The 17877-nt window shown below is 33.5% G+C and overlaps 3 protein-coding genes and 1 non-coding gene across 6 annotated transcripts; 3 read left to right on the top strand and 1 right to left on the bottom strand.

Annotated features, from left to right (window-relative positions):
• Window positions 1-4863: 4863 nt before the first annotated feature.
• Window positions 4864-5247, bottom strand: LOC112779973 (uncharacterized). The gene has a single exon (XM_025824326.1). It carries the CDS (start codon window positions 5245-5247, stop codon window positions 4864-4866), a length of 384 nt encoding a protein of 127 aa, XP_025680111.1.
• Window positions 5248-6685: 1438 nt separating this feature from the next.
• Window positions 6686-11002, top strand: LOC112791017 (calnexin homolog). Its single transcript, XM_025833688.3, has 6 exons — window positions 6686-7156; window positions 7260-7329; window positions 8850-9979; window positions 10103-10174; window positions 10273-10389; window positions 10514-11002. The coding sequence occupies exons 1-6, from the start codon at window positions 7052-7054 to the stop codon at window positions 10646-10648; spliced, it is 1629 nt and encodes a 542-aa protein (XP_025689473.1). The 5' UTR covers window positions 6686-7051; the 3' UTR covers window positions 10649-11002.
• Window positions 7981-8066, top strand: LOC112793562 (small nucleolar RNA Z221/R21b). Its single transcript, XR_003198255.1, has one exon. It is a non-coding gene; the product is annotated as a small nucleolar RNA Z221/R21b (small nucleolar RNA).
• A 4303-nt stretch (window positions 11003-15305) lies between the features above and the next one.
• LOC112791016 (succinate dehydrogenase assembly factor 2, mitochondrial) lies at window positions 15306-17164 on the top strand. 3 transcript variants are annotated; one of them, XM_025833686.3, is made up of 4 exons: window positions 15306-15587; window positions 15657-15783; window positions 16663-16731; window positions 16845-17164. In XM_025833686.3, exons 1-4 carry the CDS (start codon window positions 15430-15432, stop codon window positions 16989-16991), a joined length of 501 nt encoding a protein of 166 aa, XP_025689471.1. In that variant the 5' UTR covers window positions 15306-15429; the 3' UTR covers window positions 16992-17164. The 3 variants fall into 3 exon arrangements, with proteins under 3 accessions (XP_025689471.1, XP_029152950.1, XP_025689472.1); XM_029297117.2 differs by having other exon boundaries at window positions 15336-15587; window positions 15657-15806; XM_025833687.3 differs by lacking the exon at window positions 16663-16731 and having other exon boundaries at window positions 15336-15587.
• Window positions 17165-17877: the final 713 nt, after the last annotated feature.

The raw sequence follows: 17877 nt of genomic DNA, 5'->3' as shown, positions 1-17877 counted from the left end.
TCATCCAGAAACAAGTGTGTCTTGGTTGCAACCCAATTGCTATTCAATTCTAAGAGTTACAAGCATTGGAAGTTGATACATAGCTTGTTGAAATCTGTTTCTTTTCAGCTTTGACCACCAATATTCAAAATTTCACAACTCCCAATCCTCAACTCTTAAAATTCTGAAGTTTTAGAAAAATAAAGCAAGTTAATCAAATTTTATAAAAAAATTGGTTTCGCTCCAAAACTCAACTCGTAGAAGTCGCAGCAAGACAAACAAATTGCTGCCCTGTTTGACCTTTTCTGCTGCAGGACAGATTTAACAACCTAAGTTTAAAAATTTTCCATAAATTGTATATTTAACAAAAAGGTCCCAAATTTTCCAGTTTAGTTCCTTGTATTCCCAAGTTTAGCCCAAACTTGGTCTCATGCAATTCCGATCATTACATAATTAGTTATAGCATATGTAATACCACCAGAACACAACTTTACATCCTTATTAACAAACACCAATCCTAATCCATCATAAATAAATATAAGAGCACACCATTAATGACTTCCACACCTCATAATTCCAATATATAAATCCACCAACAAATCTATTCCAGCAACATAAAAGGCTAATCATTAAATACAACAAACAATTCAACTTATTCTATGGTTTTTCTAACCTAAGTTTTCATAACACCGTAAATATTAAACGTGCGAAACTTAAACCATACCTTGGTCGATCACTTAATTCATCCAAAGTAGCCTCTCAACACAAAATCACAGCCCCTTCAAGCTCAATCAAACAGCCTCAAAGTAAGCCTTGTCACCAACAAAGCTCCAAGTAATCCAAATTCAAGTCCAATGCATAAACACTCTCTTAAACTACACCTAATAATATATATATTCCAAATCAGTTTTCTATTACCAAAAACACGATTGAGCTAGGGTTAGGATGTTCTTACCTTACCCGTATGCTTAATAGCTTGAGCCCACAAGTTTTGGAAGCTAACTTGAACCTAGAACATAGAAATTGGACAAGATTCACCATAGGTTTCCAAGTTTATCAATGAAAGAGGGATAGAAATTCTGAACTTAATAAGAGGCTTACCAGTGAAATTGTTCAGATAGAAAGGTAAAGCTCGACGCGCTGAGCATGTGGCCGCGAACGGTGCAGCGATCGGAGCCCAGACGGAGTAGTTATAGTAGTGAGAAGGAGAGGTGAGGGTTAGGGTTCTTCTTCCCTCTCCCTTGATGTTTGTGTCATGACTTTAGTGAAATGGAGAAGATGAAGCTGCTGCTTCATTTATGCTATGGGTCCGGTTGGACCCACGGGCCCAGTTTGGGCCCCAGTTCAACCGGTTCGGCCCTTCCGGTCCGATTTTGGGCCAAATTTTTAAAATTGGTATAAAAAATTCTCGTTTCAATGAGCTCTATCCTATTTTGATATTAGTTTTGTATTTTTAGCTTTTCTAATTAAAATTCAATTTATTAACTAATAATTTACCGATTTTAGCGGGTTTTACAAGTATTATCTAAAGTTTCTAGATATATTTTTTTATTTTTTATTTTCTTTGTAAGTATGATCTTATTCATAGTTGTCAGAATCGAACCGGTGATCAAACCGGTTAGATTACTGGGTCACTGGTTTATTGGTTTAACCGGTGAGTCATTGGTTGAACCGATTAACCTGGTTTTATATAAATAAAAAATAATAAAAAATTTAAAATTTAAATTTAAAATACATATTTTCACTAATATTTTAAGAATATCTAGCTATTTTAAAATAATATAGAACAAAAATAATAAGTATTTTGTTAATTTTATTCTATCATAAATATTTTTATTTTGTTTTTATATTAAAATAACTATTATTTTTAAATTTTAATAATTTATTAATTAGTTTTTTATCTATTATACTATTATATACTACACGTATTTATTAAAAAATAATATTAATAGATATTATATAATTATAAAAAAATAAGTACATTTATAATTATTGTTAAATAAAAATATTATTAATTTAAGAATAAGTGAGTTTATAACTAAAATTAAAATAAGATAAATAAAAATAAACTATTTGATAAAAGATATCTATATGTATTTTGCATATATATTATTAAAAAACTAAATAATTTGGTGGCAAAGAAGGACGATTTCTTTCCAGATGGCAAGGATTCGAACTTCAATTCACACTTTTTAAATTTAAAAGTTAAGCGGTTCTGTCGGCTCGGTTTTACTGAATTTGACCAATTCTATTAGTTTGTTATGAGTTTGACCGGTTCGTTTCGGTTATGTATCTTGTGCAGTCCAAATAACGGACCGGACCGATAATGAATCTGATTTATCGGTTTTTCGGTCGAACTAGTTGATCCGATCTGATTTTAATAACAATGATCTTATTAGAAATATCAAGATAATGTTCGAGCATAAAGTTTGAAAACTTAAAATTAAAATACTTCGAGTGTGGAGTGCAAATTGATTTGAGACACAAACACAAAAACTCCAATTCAAATAGTTCTAATTGATAAAAAAATAATTATAATTTGTATATCAATAATAAATTAATTATATATTTTGTATTATTCTTTTTTATATTATTTTATAAATGTGTTTTGTACAGCGTACAATTAGAAATTCAAATATATCTCTATTTGAAATAGTTGTGAAAATATTTTTAAATTTGATATAAAAAACTGTTTCTAAATTTATCTTAATAATGTGTTATAGGAGTAAACCTAAATTGAGATTCACATTATGTGAGAATTTTGCAAATCTATTATCAAACATATGTATAATCACATAAATAGAAAATATGTTAAATAAGTTAAATATGTTCATAAAAAATTTATTATAGAAACATATTTCAAACATAAATACAAATAAATAAACATTTTATGTGTATCACACGAATACATATAGTAATTTATTTTTAAAATAGCTAATCAAATTAATTCAATATTAACTTTTTTTCTTTTCTAAAATAGATCAATTCTATCATTATTAGTATTACATAAACTAATATTAGAGATATAAACTAAAATTTTAGTTACTTACAAAAGAATATGTATACATATTTTTCATAAAAATCAAGATATTTATTTATTATATACTCGTTTTTTTCTTTGTTTAATTCTAGTATTTTATTAATTTTTTATTATATACTTTTATTTAGGTTTTGCTTAAATAACAAAAAATATATTAACTTCATTTAAAGTTAAAGTATCGATGAATTTTTTTAATTAAACATATCTAAAACATAAATAAATTTTTTTTCATATATCACACAAATACATACATCAATTTAAAATTGTATTATATTTTAAATTTTTTATATCAAAATATCTGCTCTTAAAAATTGGATTTTTTATTTAAATAGATAAAATAAATGCATTAATTACCGAAATAAATAATTTTAAAAATATTTATTGTTTTGCGTTCTCCAGTCATATCTCGTTTACAGTATAAACGAGATATGACACGTCAGTGTGTCATATCTCGTTTATAGTGTAAACGAGATAAGGTTTATCTCGTTTACACTGTAAACGAGATAGACCCTTATCTCGTTTACACTGTAAACGAGATAAGGCTGAACGACGCTTATAAGTATAAGTCGTTTACACAATGTTCCTGGATCCCACTTTGACCTAGTCAAACTCTTTCTCCCCTCTTTTAACCATTTCCTTCCATATTTGAGTCCAATAAGGGGATGGCACGCCAGGCGAGTAACGACGGTGACATCAACAGACTAAACGAAACTTCGCATTACGCTGGGGTGGGCGACTTTGAGGTTAGTTACGTTATGTTCAGTTAATCTAAGTATGTCGACGATCCTGAGACCCTCCGGCAGTATGCCCGCTGCTACATTATGTTACTGATCGAAGGGTATCTACTGACAGACAAGTCCAACAACCTGGTGTACGTACGGTGGCTACTGTTTTTACGGGACTTCATGGAGTGCAGGGCGTTATCATGGGGCTCTGCTGTGCTGGTCTGGACTTACCAGTCACTCTGTTTGGCGGCACAGCGGGGAGTCACAGATATCAACGGTTGCACTCCGCTGCTGATGAGTTGGATTTACCAGAGATTTTCTCAGTGGTGTCCACCAGATAGAGGAGTATACCAGTGTGGGGCCCACTCTATGATAGCAGCGGCACACCCAGCTAGTGCGTGACGGCACAGATAGTAGAGTGACTAGAATAAACTGCAGTCACACGTGCCCTTCAATAGCCGAACACGGAAGGAGCTGCCCCCATCCCTCAAACAGCTCAAACTCCTCCACAACAAACACTGATGCCCGCCTGTTACAGTGAGTGACATGCATCTTTGGTATCCCTTCTCTGTTCTTCTCAATGGCGGCTAATAGTCTCTGTGAGAATCGGCATCCAACAGCGAGCTGTGACTGCACCTCTCTGCCCTTTGTCACAAACAAATTCTGTAATCTCTCGTACGTGATGCGCACAATGGCAGAAATTGGCAAGTACTAGGTGCCCTTCAACACTGCTTTGATGCACTCGGATAGATTTGTCGTCATGTGGCCAAACCGACGCCCACCGTCACAATGTTGCAGCCAAATCTCCTTCCTGAAATGACTAGCCCACTCAACCATGGTAGACGAGACTCCTCTCAACGCATCCATGTACCACTCGTAACCGGCCTAGCTTGGACTATAAGCAGCGTTAATGAGGTACCTCTTGCCCTCGGCTGACTTGAACCGTGTCATGAAGTTCGCAGCCATGTGTCTTATGCAGTAAGCATGGTAGGCTCTAGGGGGATGCCAACCACTGTCATCAGAGCTAAGCGCTGCCTTGATAGCCTGAGATCTGTCGGAGATAACCAGTAGGCCGTCTTGTAGGGTGACATGGCGTCTCAGATTAGTTAGGAAGAACGACTATGACTCGGTGCTCTCGGATTCCATAATGGCAAAGGCAATAGGCAGGATGTTGTTATTCCTATCTTGCGGCACCACAATAAGCAATACACCACCATACCTGCCATACAGATGCATATCATCTATAGAGACAAAGGGCTTGTAATTCTTGAAGACTTCTACACATGACGGAAACGACCAAAATACCTTGTCAAACATGCTGCAGTCACATACAAGGAGGTGCCCATCGTAGAATGGTTTAACGCAGAGGTCACAAATGGTACCAGGAAAATAGCTCTGCAGTGCCTGAAGCAACTTGGGAACCTTATTGTACGATTCCTCCCAATCCCCATAGATTTGTGCAATTGCCTTCTGCTTGGCCGTCCACACCTTTCTGTAGGACATTTTGAAGTGATAGCTCGCTTGGACCGCACCTTGCAAAATTAGAATGCTGACAGAGGGGTTGGACTAAATCAAAGGCAAGATGATCCGGCATATCAGACTGCTGTCTAGCTGGCGATGGTCTTGAGACATGGTGGGTGCTAGACAACTATGCACTCTACCCACCCTCCGAACCTCTCTGAACACAACAACACAAGATTGGTTTAGGCACTTCGTACAACTACTTAGTATATCGTAATGAAGTGTTGAAAGACACAGATAAACTTAATATTACCAGTATCCAAGGTTCTGTCGAAGGGCTACACGGAGGCTCCATTGACTCCCATTATCAGCTTGACAGCACTGCACATGACACTTTAACCGGTCTGATTCTATCACTCGGTACTCCGCACTCCTTCGAATACTGTAGTTCTTCACACTCTGAAGCACTGCCTCTCGGCTTCTAAACTTGTGGCCGACTCAAAACTCTACACTGCCATCTAGGTTGCAATCCTCTTCACCCATGTTAAGAAACGGAGTCCTCTCATGCATGGCGTCCAAATCCAAACTGTGATAGTGAGAGGGAACTTCTGAAAGCGTTGGTATCGGAAGAGGTGGAGGCAGGACATGGCGGGCCGCAGTCGGAACAGATGTCTCTGAAACACACTCATTCTCATCCCACTATCGGACGATCCGCTATCACCACTGTCCGCCACGTAATCCTCGTCTGACTCCTCCTCGCTCTCCTCCGCCTCATCCACTGGAACGGCAACATGAATGGGCGGTGGTGTGAGAGGTCGGTTGTCCTGCACATAGGTCGACTGTATGGAAGGACCACCGCCACTGTGTCCAACCTCTGCAAACAGCTCCATTACTTGCTCCACCATGATCCTCCCATGGATGTCGAACATCACTCGCACATGCATGTCCCTTGGAGTTGGAATAGTCGAAATCGGAAGACTCCATTACTCATAGGGGCCAGTAACCTATACGCCACCCTTCCCATTTCCCTCGCTACTGTACCACCGACCTTGCTCAGTATCAAACTCTTCAAATCCGACAACGTATTCACACGTTGAGTGTGAAACAATATCGGATCCTCGCACTCAAATGTCACCCCGTTGTCGCCGTTTCTCATACGGCAATTGGAATACACAAGCACAACTATGTACGGATTATTACTGGCCATACTTTGTATTTGTGAGAAATATGATACAAAAAGTTTGTAAAAAATACCAAGAGTTACACACCTTTTTATAACCGGTGGGACACAACTCCATGTATCTCGTTTATAGTGTAAACGAGATACATGTCTATCTCATTTACACCGTAAATGAGATATAATTAAAAAAATACAAAATGATAAATATTTTTAAAATTATTTATTTCGATAATTAATGCATTTATTTGATTTATTTAAATAAAAAATCTCTTAAAAACCTCAGCAAGTGTATTATGTATTGATGTATTGATTATTTGATTTGGTAATTACTCCAAAATAAATGAAAAAAGGCGGATCATGGGATATATGGATTTTGATATTTAGGCGCAGAAAGCACGACATAAGAGTGATGCAAAAAGGCAACGTGGCAAGATATTATTGGCTAATGTCACGCGGCGCGTTTGATCATTGGTCGAAACAGCTCTAAGCTAAGTGGGAAGCAAGTCTATAAAGTGGTACAAACCCGAAATGGGGATGCCGTCATCCCCCAACTACACGCTGTTATTTTATTAGGAAATTCTAGATCTCACTATTGTTAAGATTTCACTCTTATTATCATTTCAAGATTAGGGTTTCACTGTGAGTCAGCTAGAGAGAGTGAGAATCATGGGAGAACGGAAGTTAACCCCTCCGGGGATCGTTACAGTGCTCCTCCTCGTCTGCGCTGCATCGTTTCAGCTCCTCCGCGCTTCAGATGACGTCGACGACGCCGTATTTACTCTTTCTCATTCTTTTATGCGTTGGATCTGTGTCTTTTGCTTTTGCTTTTGCTTTTGCGTGGACTGATTTTGTCTGTGTTACGCATGTGCTTCAGATCTTCTACGAGTCGTTCGATGAGAATTTCGAAGGCCGTTGGATTGTGTCGCAGAAGGACGAGTACAATGGTAAGCCCTAGCTCATTTATTTCCTTGTTTGTATGATTGATTTGATTGTAGTCACTCTGAGTTTAGTTCTGATTATTTTACTGGCTGTTTGTCCAAAGTGTGATATCAACATGCTTTTGTGTGTTGTCTTCAATTGATTACTGTATATGCTTGTGTTATTATGATGAATTTCAAACTTAAAGAAGAAAGAAATTAAACGAATCTCACTCAAAATATTGAAATCCGAATCCACCAGACTTCTTCTCTCTGGGCAGTTTGACGGAGTTCCTTCTATAAATGCTTTACGAATTGTAGAAACGACTAGCATTTTGATACATGGTTGGACGAACCGACGATGTTCAAAAGTATACTTTCTAGGTCTGTAATTTTGGAATGCAAAATTTATTAGTGGAGGTGTAATCAAAGTAATAAAGAGATCCTATTGGCTTATTTGATAATATTCTTGTAACAATTTTTGTAAATAAATTAACGACTGTTGCTGGTCAGAATTTTCGCCCGATACTAATAACTAATAAGCATGTAAAGAAAGCATGAGTATTCTAGAGAGATCAATAAATTGTGGTAACTTTAGTGTCACTTCTCTCTCTAAGTCAACTCCTTAGATACATTTTTTGTGTTGTTTTTGTCGTTGCATTGAACATAGAATTTCGTGGGCTGTGATGAGTACTAGAGGAAGTCATGCACCACTCTGATGATTCAGTGTTGACAAGCTTCTCATACCCATTAAATCTGAGCCCTTCTTTCTTCAGAGTCCGTTATTGCCTTTTTTCTTGTGGTTCATTTTATTTTTCCCGTTTGATTTTACTGCTATCTGTCATGTGCGTTGTGTGGATGGTGTCTGGAAAGTGGAAAACAAATTGAATGAAGAGGAAATCAAGTGATGTGGGGTTGTGACCCCAACCATGATGCGGACTGTATAGCTTATATAGCTTCTGGAGATAAAACTCTGGTTTCTGATGGTTTCTCTTATTCATAATTCCCTTTGTTCCTCTTTTGTCCCAATATATATTTTCGTTTATAAGCTCGGGTTCTCTCAACTTTACCTTGCTTATTCTATTGTGTGATTGTCAATGATTTTTATTCAAGAAAATACTTAGTGTAAAAATGGAATCTATGTAAAGACCAATACCATTATTTTCAGCAAATATCTCGTTGCTACAATTTTGTTTACAATGTACATCCTTAATTTCCAAATGATTGTGTGTAAAGGAGAAGGGCCTCCTGTTATCACCTTGAAATAAGTGCTTCTCAGTCTGTATTTTGGAATTTTGCATTTGAGTCCTTGTAATGTCTTCTTTATATTTTTAGACTTGTATATGCAACAAGTTTGGTGCACTTGTTTCCCCTAGTGTGGGGTGCTTTAGTAGTGCATATTTGAAATTTCACCTGTTGTAAATTGACATCATAGATGTTTGAATTTAAAATTAAAATTACCAAAATGCCATTGGAAACTACCATGATGTATCATTTTTTTTTACCTGAAAGTTGGAATTTTTTTTTATTTGCTCCCTTTGTTCTAGGTGCGTGGAAGCATGAGAAGAGTGAGGGGCATGATGATTACGGACTTCTTGTCAGTGAGAAAGCAAGGAAGTATGCTATAGTTAAAGAACTTGATGAACCGGTGACTCTCAAGGATGAATCAGTTGTTCTTCAATTCGAGACTCGTCTTCAGAATGGTCTTGAGTGTGGTGGTGCATACCTAAAGTATCTTAGACCACAGGAGGCTGGATGGAAACCCAAAGGATTTGACAATGAATCTCCTTATTCTATCATGTTTGGTCCTGACAAGTGTGGAGCTACAAACAAGGTGCACTTCATCTTCAAGCATAAGAATCCCAAGACTGGGGAGTACGTTGAACACCATCTCAAGTATCCTCCTTCCGTTCCATCTGACAAACTAACCCATGTATACACTGCTATTCTGAAGCCTGACAATGAATTGCGTATCTTGATTGATGGGGAAGAGAAGAAGAAGGCAAACTTCTTATCTTCGGAGGATTTTGAACCTGCTCTTATCCCTCCCAAGACGATCCCAGATCCCGATGACAATAAACCTGAGGACTGGGATGAGAGAGCTAAAATTCCAGACCCAAATGCTGTAAAGCCAGATGACTGGGATGAGGATGCACCCATGGAAATTCTTGATGAAGAAGCTGAGAAACCTGAAGGATGGTTGGATGATGAGCCTGAAGAAATTGATGACCCCGAAGCCACAAAACCAGAAGATTGGGATGATGAGGAGGATGGTGAATGGGAAGCCCCCAAAATTGATAACCCCAAGTGTGACTCCGCCCCTGGTTGCGGTGAGTGGAAGAGGCCAATGAAGAGGAATCCTGCTTACAAGGGAAAATGGCATGCCCCTCTCATTGACAACCCAGCTTATAAGGGTATATGGAAGCCGCGTGATATTCCAAACCCAGACTACTTTGAACTTGAAAAGCCTGATTTTGAGCCCATTGCTGCTATTGGTATTGAGATCTGGACAATGCAAGATGGCATATTGTTTGACAATATCTTGATAGCTAAAGATGACAAGGTTGCAGCCTCTTATAGAGAGACTACATGGAAGCCTAAGTTTGCAGTTGAGAAAGAGAAACAGAAGGAAGAAGAAGATTCTGTGGCTGCTTCAAGTGGTCTTGCAGACTTGCAGGTAATGTTGTTGATTTGAGTGTTTTCCAGCTGTAGCTCATTTTTACTGTGCAGCATGTCTCTAATATGGGTTTTCTGCCCTCTCCTATTTCTGATGCGTTATTTTATTTTTTTAACCATGCAGAAGAAGGTATTTGACCTCTTATACAAGATAGCTGACATTCCATTCCTGAGTGATTACAAGCTCAAAATACATGTAAGATTATCAACAAAATACTCCCATCTTTTTTTGTGTACACATCCTGTTATGTTGCACTCATTGGATTTTATCGTGAATCCTGTGCTTCTGAACAGGATCTCATTGAAAAGGGTGAGAAGCAACCAAATCTCACTATTGGAATTCTCGTGTCTGTTGTGGTTGTCTTCTTGACAATCTTCTTCAAGCTCATATTTGGGGGAAAAAAGAAGCCGGTGAGTAATGAAATTCATTGATGTATGATTGTATCTTACCCAGTAAAATTGGTCTCCAGTATCTATATTTCGGACACTGTGTAGGACATTATGTTAATCCGTGGGCATGTGTCTTGTTGTGTAGGCAAGGGTAGAGCAGCCAAGCCCAGCACCCAAAGAAACTAAGGCCAATGAAAGTGGCGTAGAGAATGAAGAAAACAAAGAGAAGGAGGAAACATCTGCTGCCGCACCACGTAGGAGGACAACAAGGCGAGATTGAAATGGTTGAAAACCTTTTCGCTCACTGGAGCTGCCGACCAAGATCATCAGAATAGATAAATTTTGAGCTTAGTTGGACAATAGGTGTTGAGTCCATAGGCACTTTGTTCTCATTTTTATCCTTCACCTTATTTTAAAGTATGCTATGCATATGGGAGTGGAAACCAGATATGTGTTATGCCGGTCGTTTGAGGACTTTTTTGAAGCTAATTGAGGTTGTAAAATTATTTTTCTCTTAATTGTTTTTGCTTATAACGGTGAAGAGAGATCCAATCATCTAGCAAGTAGCAACACTTGTGTGGTTTAATGACATTGTAAGATGCTTAAATGAAATTGCTAGATTTTAAAGAAACAACTGAAAGTTGCTATTTAGAATTGATATTTTGTTTACAGGTAATGTTTACTTTAAAAATTCATCATTTAACTCACTTATTTGTCTCATCTAGGCATCAACAAATTTGCAACCAATCAAATTACACATCTTCTCAATTTTTGTTGTATATGTTTAATCAATGTGATTTTTTTTTATCTTTTTTTTCTTTAATATGTTTAAATCATTGTGCGTTTTTTCTTTTATCCTTTAAATTTTAAATTACAATAGGTTTATTGAGCCATTTATTGTTACCCAATCCGCCCCCCATCCCCACAAACAAATCTCGTGTTATATCAAAACAAAATTAGGGCTTCGCAGCAGCATCCAACCTAAATCCGTAGTTCTTTTAAAATCTAGTCTTCTGATTCTCACTCGTCTGCTTAAGTAAGTGTCGGGGGGTTAAATCTCGTTTTGTGCATGCAGTAAATCATTGGCCGGCGACAGACCCTTAAATGAAACAATGGAGCTCAGATTCGCGACGGATTAGTCCTTGATTGTTGGGTTGGGGGATACCATAGGAAACCAAAATATTAGGGCTTCACAGCAGCATCCAACCTAAATTCGTATCCAACCTAAATTCGTAATTCTTTTAAAATCCAGTCCTCGACGAATCATAGTTCTTTTAAAATCCAGCCCTCTGCTTCTCCGAGGATGCTTATCAATGATGCTCAATAAGAGGAAAACAATTTACTGTAAATTTTGGTCTCAGAAGTATGGGTTTATAACTAATTTTTTTTAATTAACTACTAATTCAGTATTCAAAAAATTCAGGTGTTGATGAAAAATTCTTGAAAGATGTTATTGATAAAAAATTCTTAATAATTTTAAAATTTGATAAACATGGCTATAATTTTGCTGGACATTTTCAATGAGCATAATGGTGAGGCGATCACTAAAATTGGATGATTTAGCTAACTTTCAAGGTAAATTACTGATCTAACTACTGAAAATTGTATATTAATTAAATTAATTCAAAATATCTAATTAGTAAATTCTACTGGTCACTTTAATATTATTATGCTCATTGGAAATAGACTTTGGCTGAGTGATTAGCACCTTATCAAATTTTAAAAGTGATTAGCATGCTTTCAAATTTTAAAATTGTTTGGAGTTTTTTTCGTTGACATCTTTCAAAATTTTTTTTTATTAGTGCGAATTTTCTTTTTAATGAGTAATCATAAAAAATTTTTTAAATTTAATTAAGAGTAAAGAATTAATCCGATCCTTATCTATTTTTACGAATGACGAGACGATTCTTGTCCAATAAAAAAGAGCACTTGGATCCTCAAGCTTTTTATTATGGTAATATTGATGATGGTAGAAAAGATAATGATTATAAAGTATGATTGTACAATAGAAATAATAAAAGTAGAAATTATAATGATAATGATGAAAAAGTGGCAATAGTGATGGTGTAATTAGTTTTATTATTGAAAAGAATTTTGAGAGGTTAAAATCCCATAAATTATAAATAAAAGTATGGGTAAAATTACTGACGGATCCAAAAAATTTGGTCATGGAGGCAATGCATATATAATATGATAATAATTTTTATAATTATATTTTGTTATGGTAAAATATAATTAGTTTTCAAATTGTCTAACAAATAAATTTAAACACTAAAATAATAAGTTAAATAGGTTTTATATTTCCTTTCAATTGTCAATACAATCAAATATTTTTCTTTCTATATATATTATTGAACAATTATTTAAAAAGTCATCTCCCATATGATTACGAAATTAAATTTTTATAATATTTATAGCCAAAGAGGTTTCTTGAACTAATGTTGTTATTGATAAACCTAAAACTAATTTTAAAAAAATACCAATAAAAAATAATATTTTTTCGAGTCTATGTAATTTTTTTATTTTAGAAACTAAGCCATTTAATTTTAGACAATATTTTTTTGTTTTATTTTTAATTTTTTTAGTCTTCCATTGATTAAATTTTAAAATTTTGCTACAAATTTTGATATACGCAATTCATAAAAAAATTCTTTGGTAATATTTATTTACATAAACATACCAAAAATCTAAAATTACTTTTAAATATTCAAATAATTTAGATATTTATTTTTTATTAATATTAAGCGAACTAAATATATTTTTCATGGATAAAATTTTAATTTTTATAATAAAAAAATATTTAATGGAGTCAAATTTTGGTTTTTTATTATATTTATTTAATTTTTTTAATTTATTAAGTACTGAATTAGTAAATAAAAAATAATTATTTTAATATTGTCTGTAGTATATCAACCTTTAATGATAATAAATTTATTTATTAAAATTGAATTGATGTGCTTTGTATTGATGTTTTTATATATTTATTATTGATTAATGTTTATGTTTCGTGTCTTTTTTTTTTCATTTTTATACACACTGAAAAATGTGTGAACCAAAAAAAAAAAAAATTAGTGAGGTCAAACTTATTTATTAGGTGGGGGCAAATATAGTTTTTTATGTATTCTACATGAAGCTTTATGAAAATTCAATGAGAGCATTTGCCCCATATGGTTGAAGGTAGTTCGTACTAATTTTGTTTTGGTTCTTAAAGTTTAAAATGTCATATTTAAATGAAAAAAAGTTTTATTATTTTTGATGTAATCTCATTGTGAGGTCAAAGTTAAATAAATAACAGAATGTCCTACATGACAGCAATATAAAAATAAGGTCGATAATCTGGAGAACAAATACAAACTTTGAAGGTACAAAATCAATCGTAGATGTATCAATACATTTATCGATCTTGTTTCCGTTAATTATTTAACTTTGACCTCACGGTGGGACTATATTGAAGTTAAATGAAACTTTTTTGGATTCAAATAAGACACTTTAAACCTTAGACCATCTCCAGTAGAGAACTCATCCCAGTCTCTATTTATGGCTCACCTGTCATAAAAAGTAACTCCACATCAGCTTTTGCGTCATAAACAGTAAATAGGAACTCAAAACCTCTATCTCTTCTCCATTAGGAGAAACTAACTTTAGTCCCTATTGTAGTCCCACTTAATTAATTAATTAATTAAAATACTTAAAATTAATGTAATTATTTTTTTAATAATATTATTTAAATTTATAAATTTAAAAATAATTCACTATTAAAAGATATCAATATTAAAATAATTCATATATAACAATAAATACACAATATATAATTCGAAATTACACTAATTTGTAAAATTACTTAATACAAAAATATAAATAATTAATTAAAAAAATTTAATTATTATAATTATTAATAAATTAATTATGATTTAATTATTTAATTAATTATTATTTAAATTAAATAAAGATATAATTATTTAATTAATTAAAATTTTATATAATTATTTATTTTTATAATAACTTGCCAAGTAGCAAGTTATTATTGGAGGAGTAGATCATCTTCAATGGAAAAAATTGGATAATATCCGGTGTTTAATCTCACCTTTCATTATTTTTTCTCTTCTATTTATTTTTGATCTCACTTATAAAATAAAGATGAGAGATCACAATTTATTCTTTTAAGTGTTAAAAAAATAGAAACGATCCATTTTCTATTATTGGACAATATGAATCCCCATTTAGAGGAACTCACTCTCCTCAAAAACTGTGTAGGAACTCCTTCTCTCATCTCTTTAATGGTAAGTTCCTGCGTAGGGTTTCAACTTTTTGTCCCATTAAGTTGCTCTTAAAAATTAAAGATGTCCAAATTTAAGAGACTAATTTAATATTTTATCCTAAAAGTATAAAATTCCATAAAATTAATTTTTATTACTATTTAACAGATTTTTTAACTAAAAAATCATATTATTCTAAATAAAAAGTTGGAGATCGAAATATCCTTATATTTAGATAAAAATTGCTTTATTCGTAAAAATAAATAACTACTCAATTGAGTATTTACTCTTTAATTAATACACAACAATTTTTAAAATGAGAATGCTAGACGATGAATTGAAATTTAAGTATTTGTTTGGATGTTATTAAGTTAAAAGATTTTTTATTTTTTAGTGTATTTGATAAAATTCTAATAGTATCAGTAAAAATACTAAAAAATAGAAAAAGTATTTTTTAAAATTATAATTTATATTTTTTCAAATATTTTTTTATTTAAAAATATTTTTAATAAAATAAATAAAAAATAATTTTATATTATTATATTTAAACATAATTATTAAATATTTTTTTTTTAAAAATCACTTGAAAAAACATTTTTGTAGAAGTTCATGCAAACAAACCTAGAGTAGTTTGCGTGGCGTAATAACTAATAATTAATAAATTAATAATAGATAATAGATGAGTGCGGTGTGTGAGGAGGAAAGAGAGCCACGGTAGTAGTGTGTAACCCATACAAATACAACTAAAAACACAATTCAATTTTCACTCATTCATTCCTCCTACTATTTTCCCATTCCCAATCAAATGGGTTCGCTGAGACGAGGTGTTATCAACCTCCGCAGATTCCTCACTTCATCTAATCCCACCGCATCTCCTCTTCCTCGCTATTCTCTTTCTTCTCCTTTCAGCTCCCTTCATATCGATTTGTCTGACGAAGAAAGCAAAAGGCGCTTGTTTAACAGGTCCCCCTTCCCCTCCCCTCTTTTCTTTCTATTCTTCCTCTTTTGACTTTGTTCTTTCTTTCTGAACAGGCTAATTTATAGAAGCAAACAACGAGGGTTCTTGGAACTCGACTTGGTTCTCGGCAAATGGGTGGAGGACAATGTTCACTCCTTGGATGAAAATCGTCTTCGAGCTCTCGTTCATGTCCTCGACTTGGTAATTCCCCATTTCCTCCCTTGGTAATTCACCGCCATGAGTAGTTTCCTTCATTCTAGTATTGATTGTTTGTAAATATTACCGAGGATCATCTGAGTTCCACTTGGATCCATTGTACAACTGCACAAGTATGTTATCTTCTAATTTCACTGGTACACTTAAACTCCATCATTACGATATGGAACTCTTTGATTTACACCAACTTGATTGTAATTGATAGGGTCAGGGATTTTGAAGTTTGCACGCTTATCCATTAAATTTGTATATATTAGTGTGTGTTTTGATTCTGATTATCTACAAATGTACTTCACTTGATTAATTTGTGCCTTTGAGGGGAAAGAAACATTTTCACATTCAATTCAGGTTGGATTGCCATTGATGTTTCATCTTTAAGGCTTATAGGAAATTTTCATTTAAGAGTTTGGTATGTTAAATTACACCTGGAGTTCGTTTATGAAAATTCTCACTTCATTTTTTCTCCCTTCCAATCAGACATACCATAAGAGGGAGGGTTTTGGTTTTGAATCTCTGGAATGTATGTATCATTGCAACTATTTTGTATTGCAAGCTAGGCAAAATTCTAACTTGCAGTTGCATCATTGTTTAACTAGTGAGGTTAATCTGAAAAAATCTAGTTAGGCTACATCACATTTATTGCCAAAAAACTTCCAAACTTGCACATGTAGGGTCCAGATTCCAAACAAGCTTGCGAGTCTGTAAACTGAGAAGGATGAGTCAAAAAATTCATATGATGTTTTTGTTATTTTGCAAGCTCTGATCTGATGGAAAAGAAATAGATAGAGAGCTGCTAGGCTAGTTTGGTTGATATATTTCTTTGCTCGAGTCATGGCACTTCAAAATCCTATTTCTGTTCTATAGGAGAATCCAGATCTATGGAAGTGGCTATCTGGACAGGAGAAACCTCCAGAATCAGTTAGCAGTAATCCAGTGAGTTTCATTTCATTATTTAATTGATGGAGTTTCAAGTTACTTGTTTGATTTGATTTGGTTTTTTGCTTTCCTTGGGGTTAAAATTCACATTTGAGTTATCTATTGCTTAGGTTTTTGCTGCAATGCATGAAAGAGTTATGAAGAACCTTGAGAGCCATTCTTCCCCAGCAACAAGAGCAACACCTGGCCAACCATGGGTAAGGGGTTGGGATGATATCAAGAAAGGTCGGGACGGTCCCATTGCTGGGAATCAGTAGCTTGAGAACACAAGATCTTGTCATTTGTAACAATGAAAAAAAATGCCTTTTTACCATTTTTATTACTATAAATAAGTAACGGGTAACTGCAACTCAAAGGTTTGTATTAGCAAGTGGAGATCAGCACAAAGGAAGAAAAATAAAACTAGAAGATTGGAACTTTTTGGACTAAACCATTATTTTAGTTCCCAAAAGATTCAGGTTCCGCTAAAATATCGGGAAGAAATACTAGACTTCTTGTGAACCCGAATTTTGCATGTGTTATATATGTCAAAGTAGAAATAGAATCTTGACGTTTTGTTCTAACAGAGAATCTCATCCCGAGATTTATTTGTTTGGACAAAAGGCTAATGCTCAAATGATCTACTACTTATGTTAGGGAGCTATATAGTGCTCTTTTATAAACTTATAATTAAACTATAAGTAGATATATACACGATGCATTGAAAATTAACTAATAATTAATTATGGTGTATTTGATATTTTATATAAAAAATATTATATTTTATCTATTATCTATTTAATTATTTTATTATAATAATTTGACTATTTTAATGGTTAATTATTTAATAAAAAGATATAAATTAATATGTATAAATATATATAAATATATAATAATTAATTTAACAATAAATTTTAATGTGTACATAATATTTTTATAATTTTTTTCATGCAAAAGTTACGGTATTTGAATTCTTTTTGACATATTTAATGCTGTTGAAAAGTTTTAAGAAAATATTTTTTTTATATCCATAAGAACTTGTTCACCTTTATATTATTAATATTTTTTATAATTAATTTTAATATTAAAAATAAAAAATATAAGATGTATAAAATATTAAATATGTCCACAAAGTTAATATCCGTGTATATGTCATTCAAGCTG

Source organism: Arachis hypogaea, chromosome 3, assembly GCF_003086295.3.
Source record: "Arachis hypogaea cultivar Tifrunner chromosome 3, arahy.Tifrunner.gnm2.J5K5, whole genome shotgun sequence".
In the NCBI taxonomy this organism is placed as follows: Eukaryota; Viridiplantae; Streptophyta; class Magnoliopsida; order Fabales; family Fabaceae; genus Arachis; species Arachis hypogaea.
This window is presented reverse-complemented; position numbering and strand designations above follow the sequence as displayed.

What these genes read in the sequence shown, in the direction of transcription:
- LOC112779973 (XM_025824326.1), bottom strand. Translation starts at nt 5,247, where the DNA reads ATGTCCTACAGAAAGGTGTGGACGGCCAAGCAGAAGGCAATTGCACAA.
- LOC112791016 (XM_025833686.3), top strand. Translation starts at nt 15,430, where the DNA reads ATGGGTTCGCTGAGACGAGGTGTTATCAACCTCCGCAGATTCCTCACT. An exon ending in AAAAGGCGCTTGTTTAACAG is followed by an intron (nt 15,588 to 15,656) that starts GTCCCCCTTCCC and finishes CTTTCTGAACAG; the next exon opens with GCTAATTTATAGAAGCAAAC. An exon ending in AATCAGTTAGCAGTAATCCA is followed by an intron (nt 16,732 to 16,844) that starts GTGAGTTTCATT and finishes TCTATTGCTTAG; the next exon opens with GTTTTTGCTGCAATGCATGA.
- LOC112791017 (XM_025833688.3), top strand. Translation starts at nt 7,052, where the DNA reads ATGGGAGAACGGAAGTTAACCCCTCCGGGGATCGTTACAGTGCTCCTC. An exon ending in GCAGAAGGACGAGTACAATG is followed by an intron (nt 7,330 to 8,849) that starts GTAAGCCCTAGC and finishes CCTTTGTTCTAG; the next exon opens with GTGCGTGGAAGCATGAGAAG. An exon ending in GTGGTCTTGCAGACTTGCAG is followed by an intron (nt 9,980 to 10,102) that starts GTAATGTTGTTG and finishes TTAACCATGCAG; the next exon opens with AAGAAGGTATTTGACCTCTT.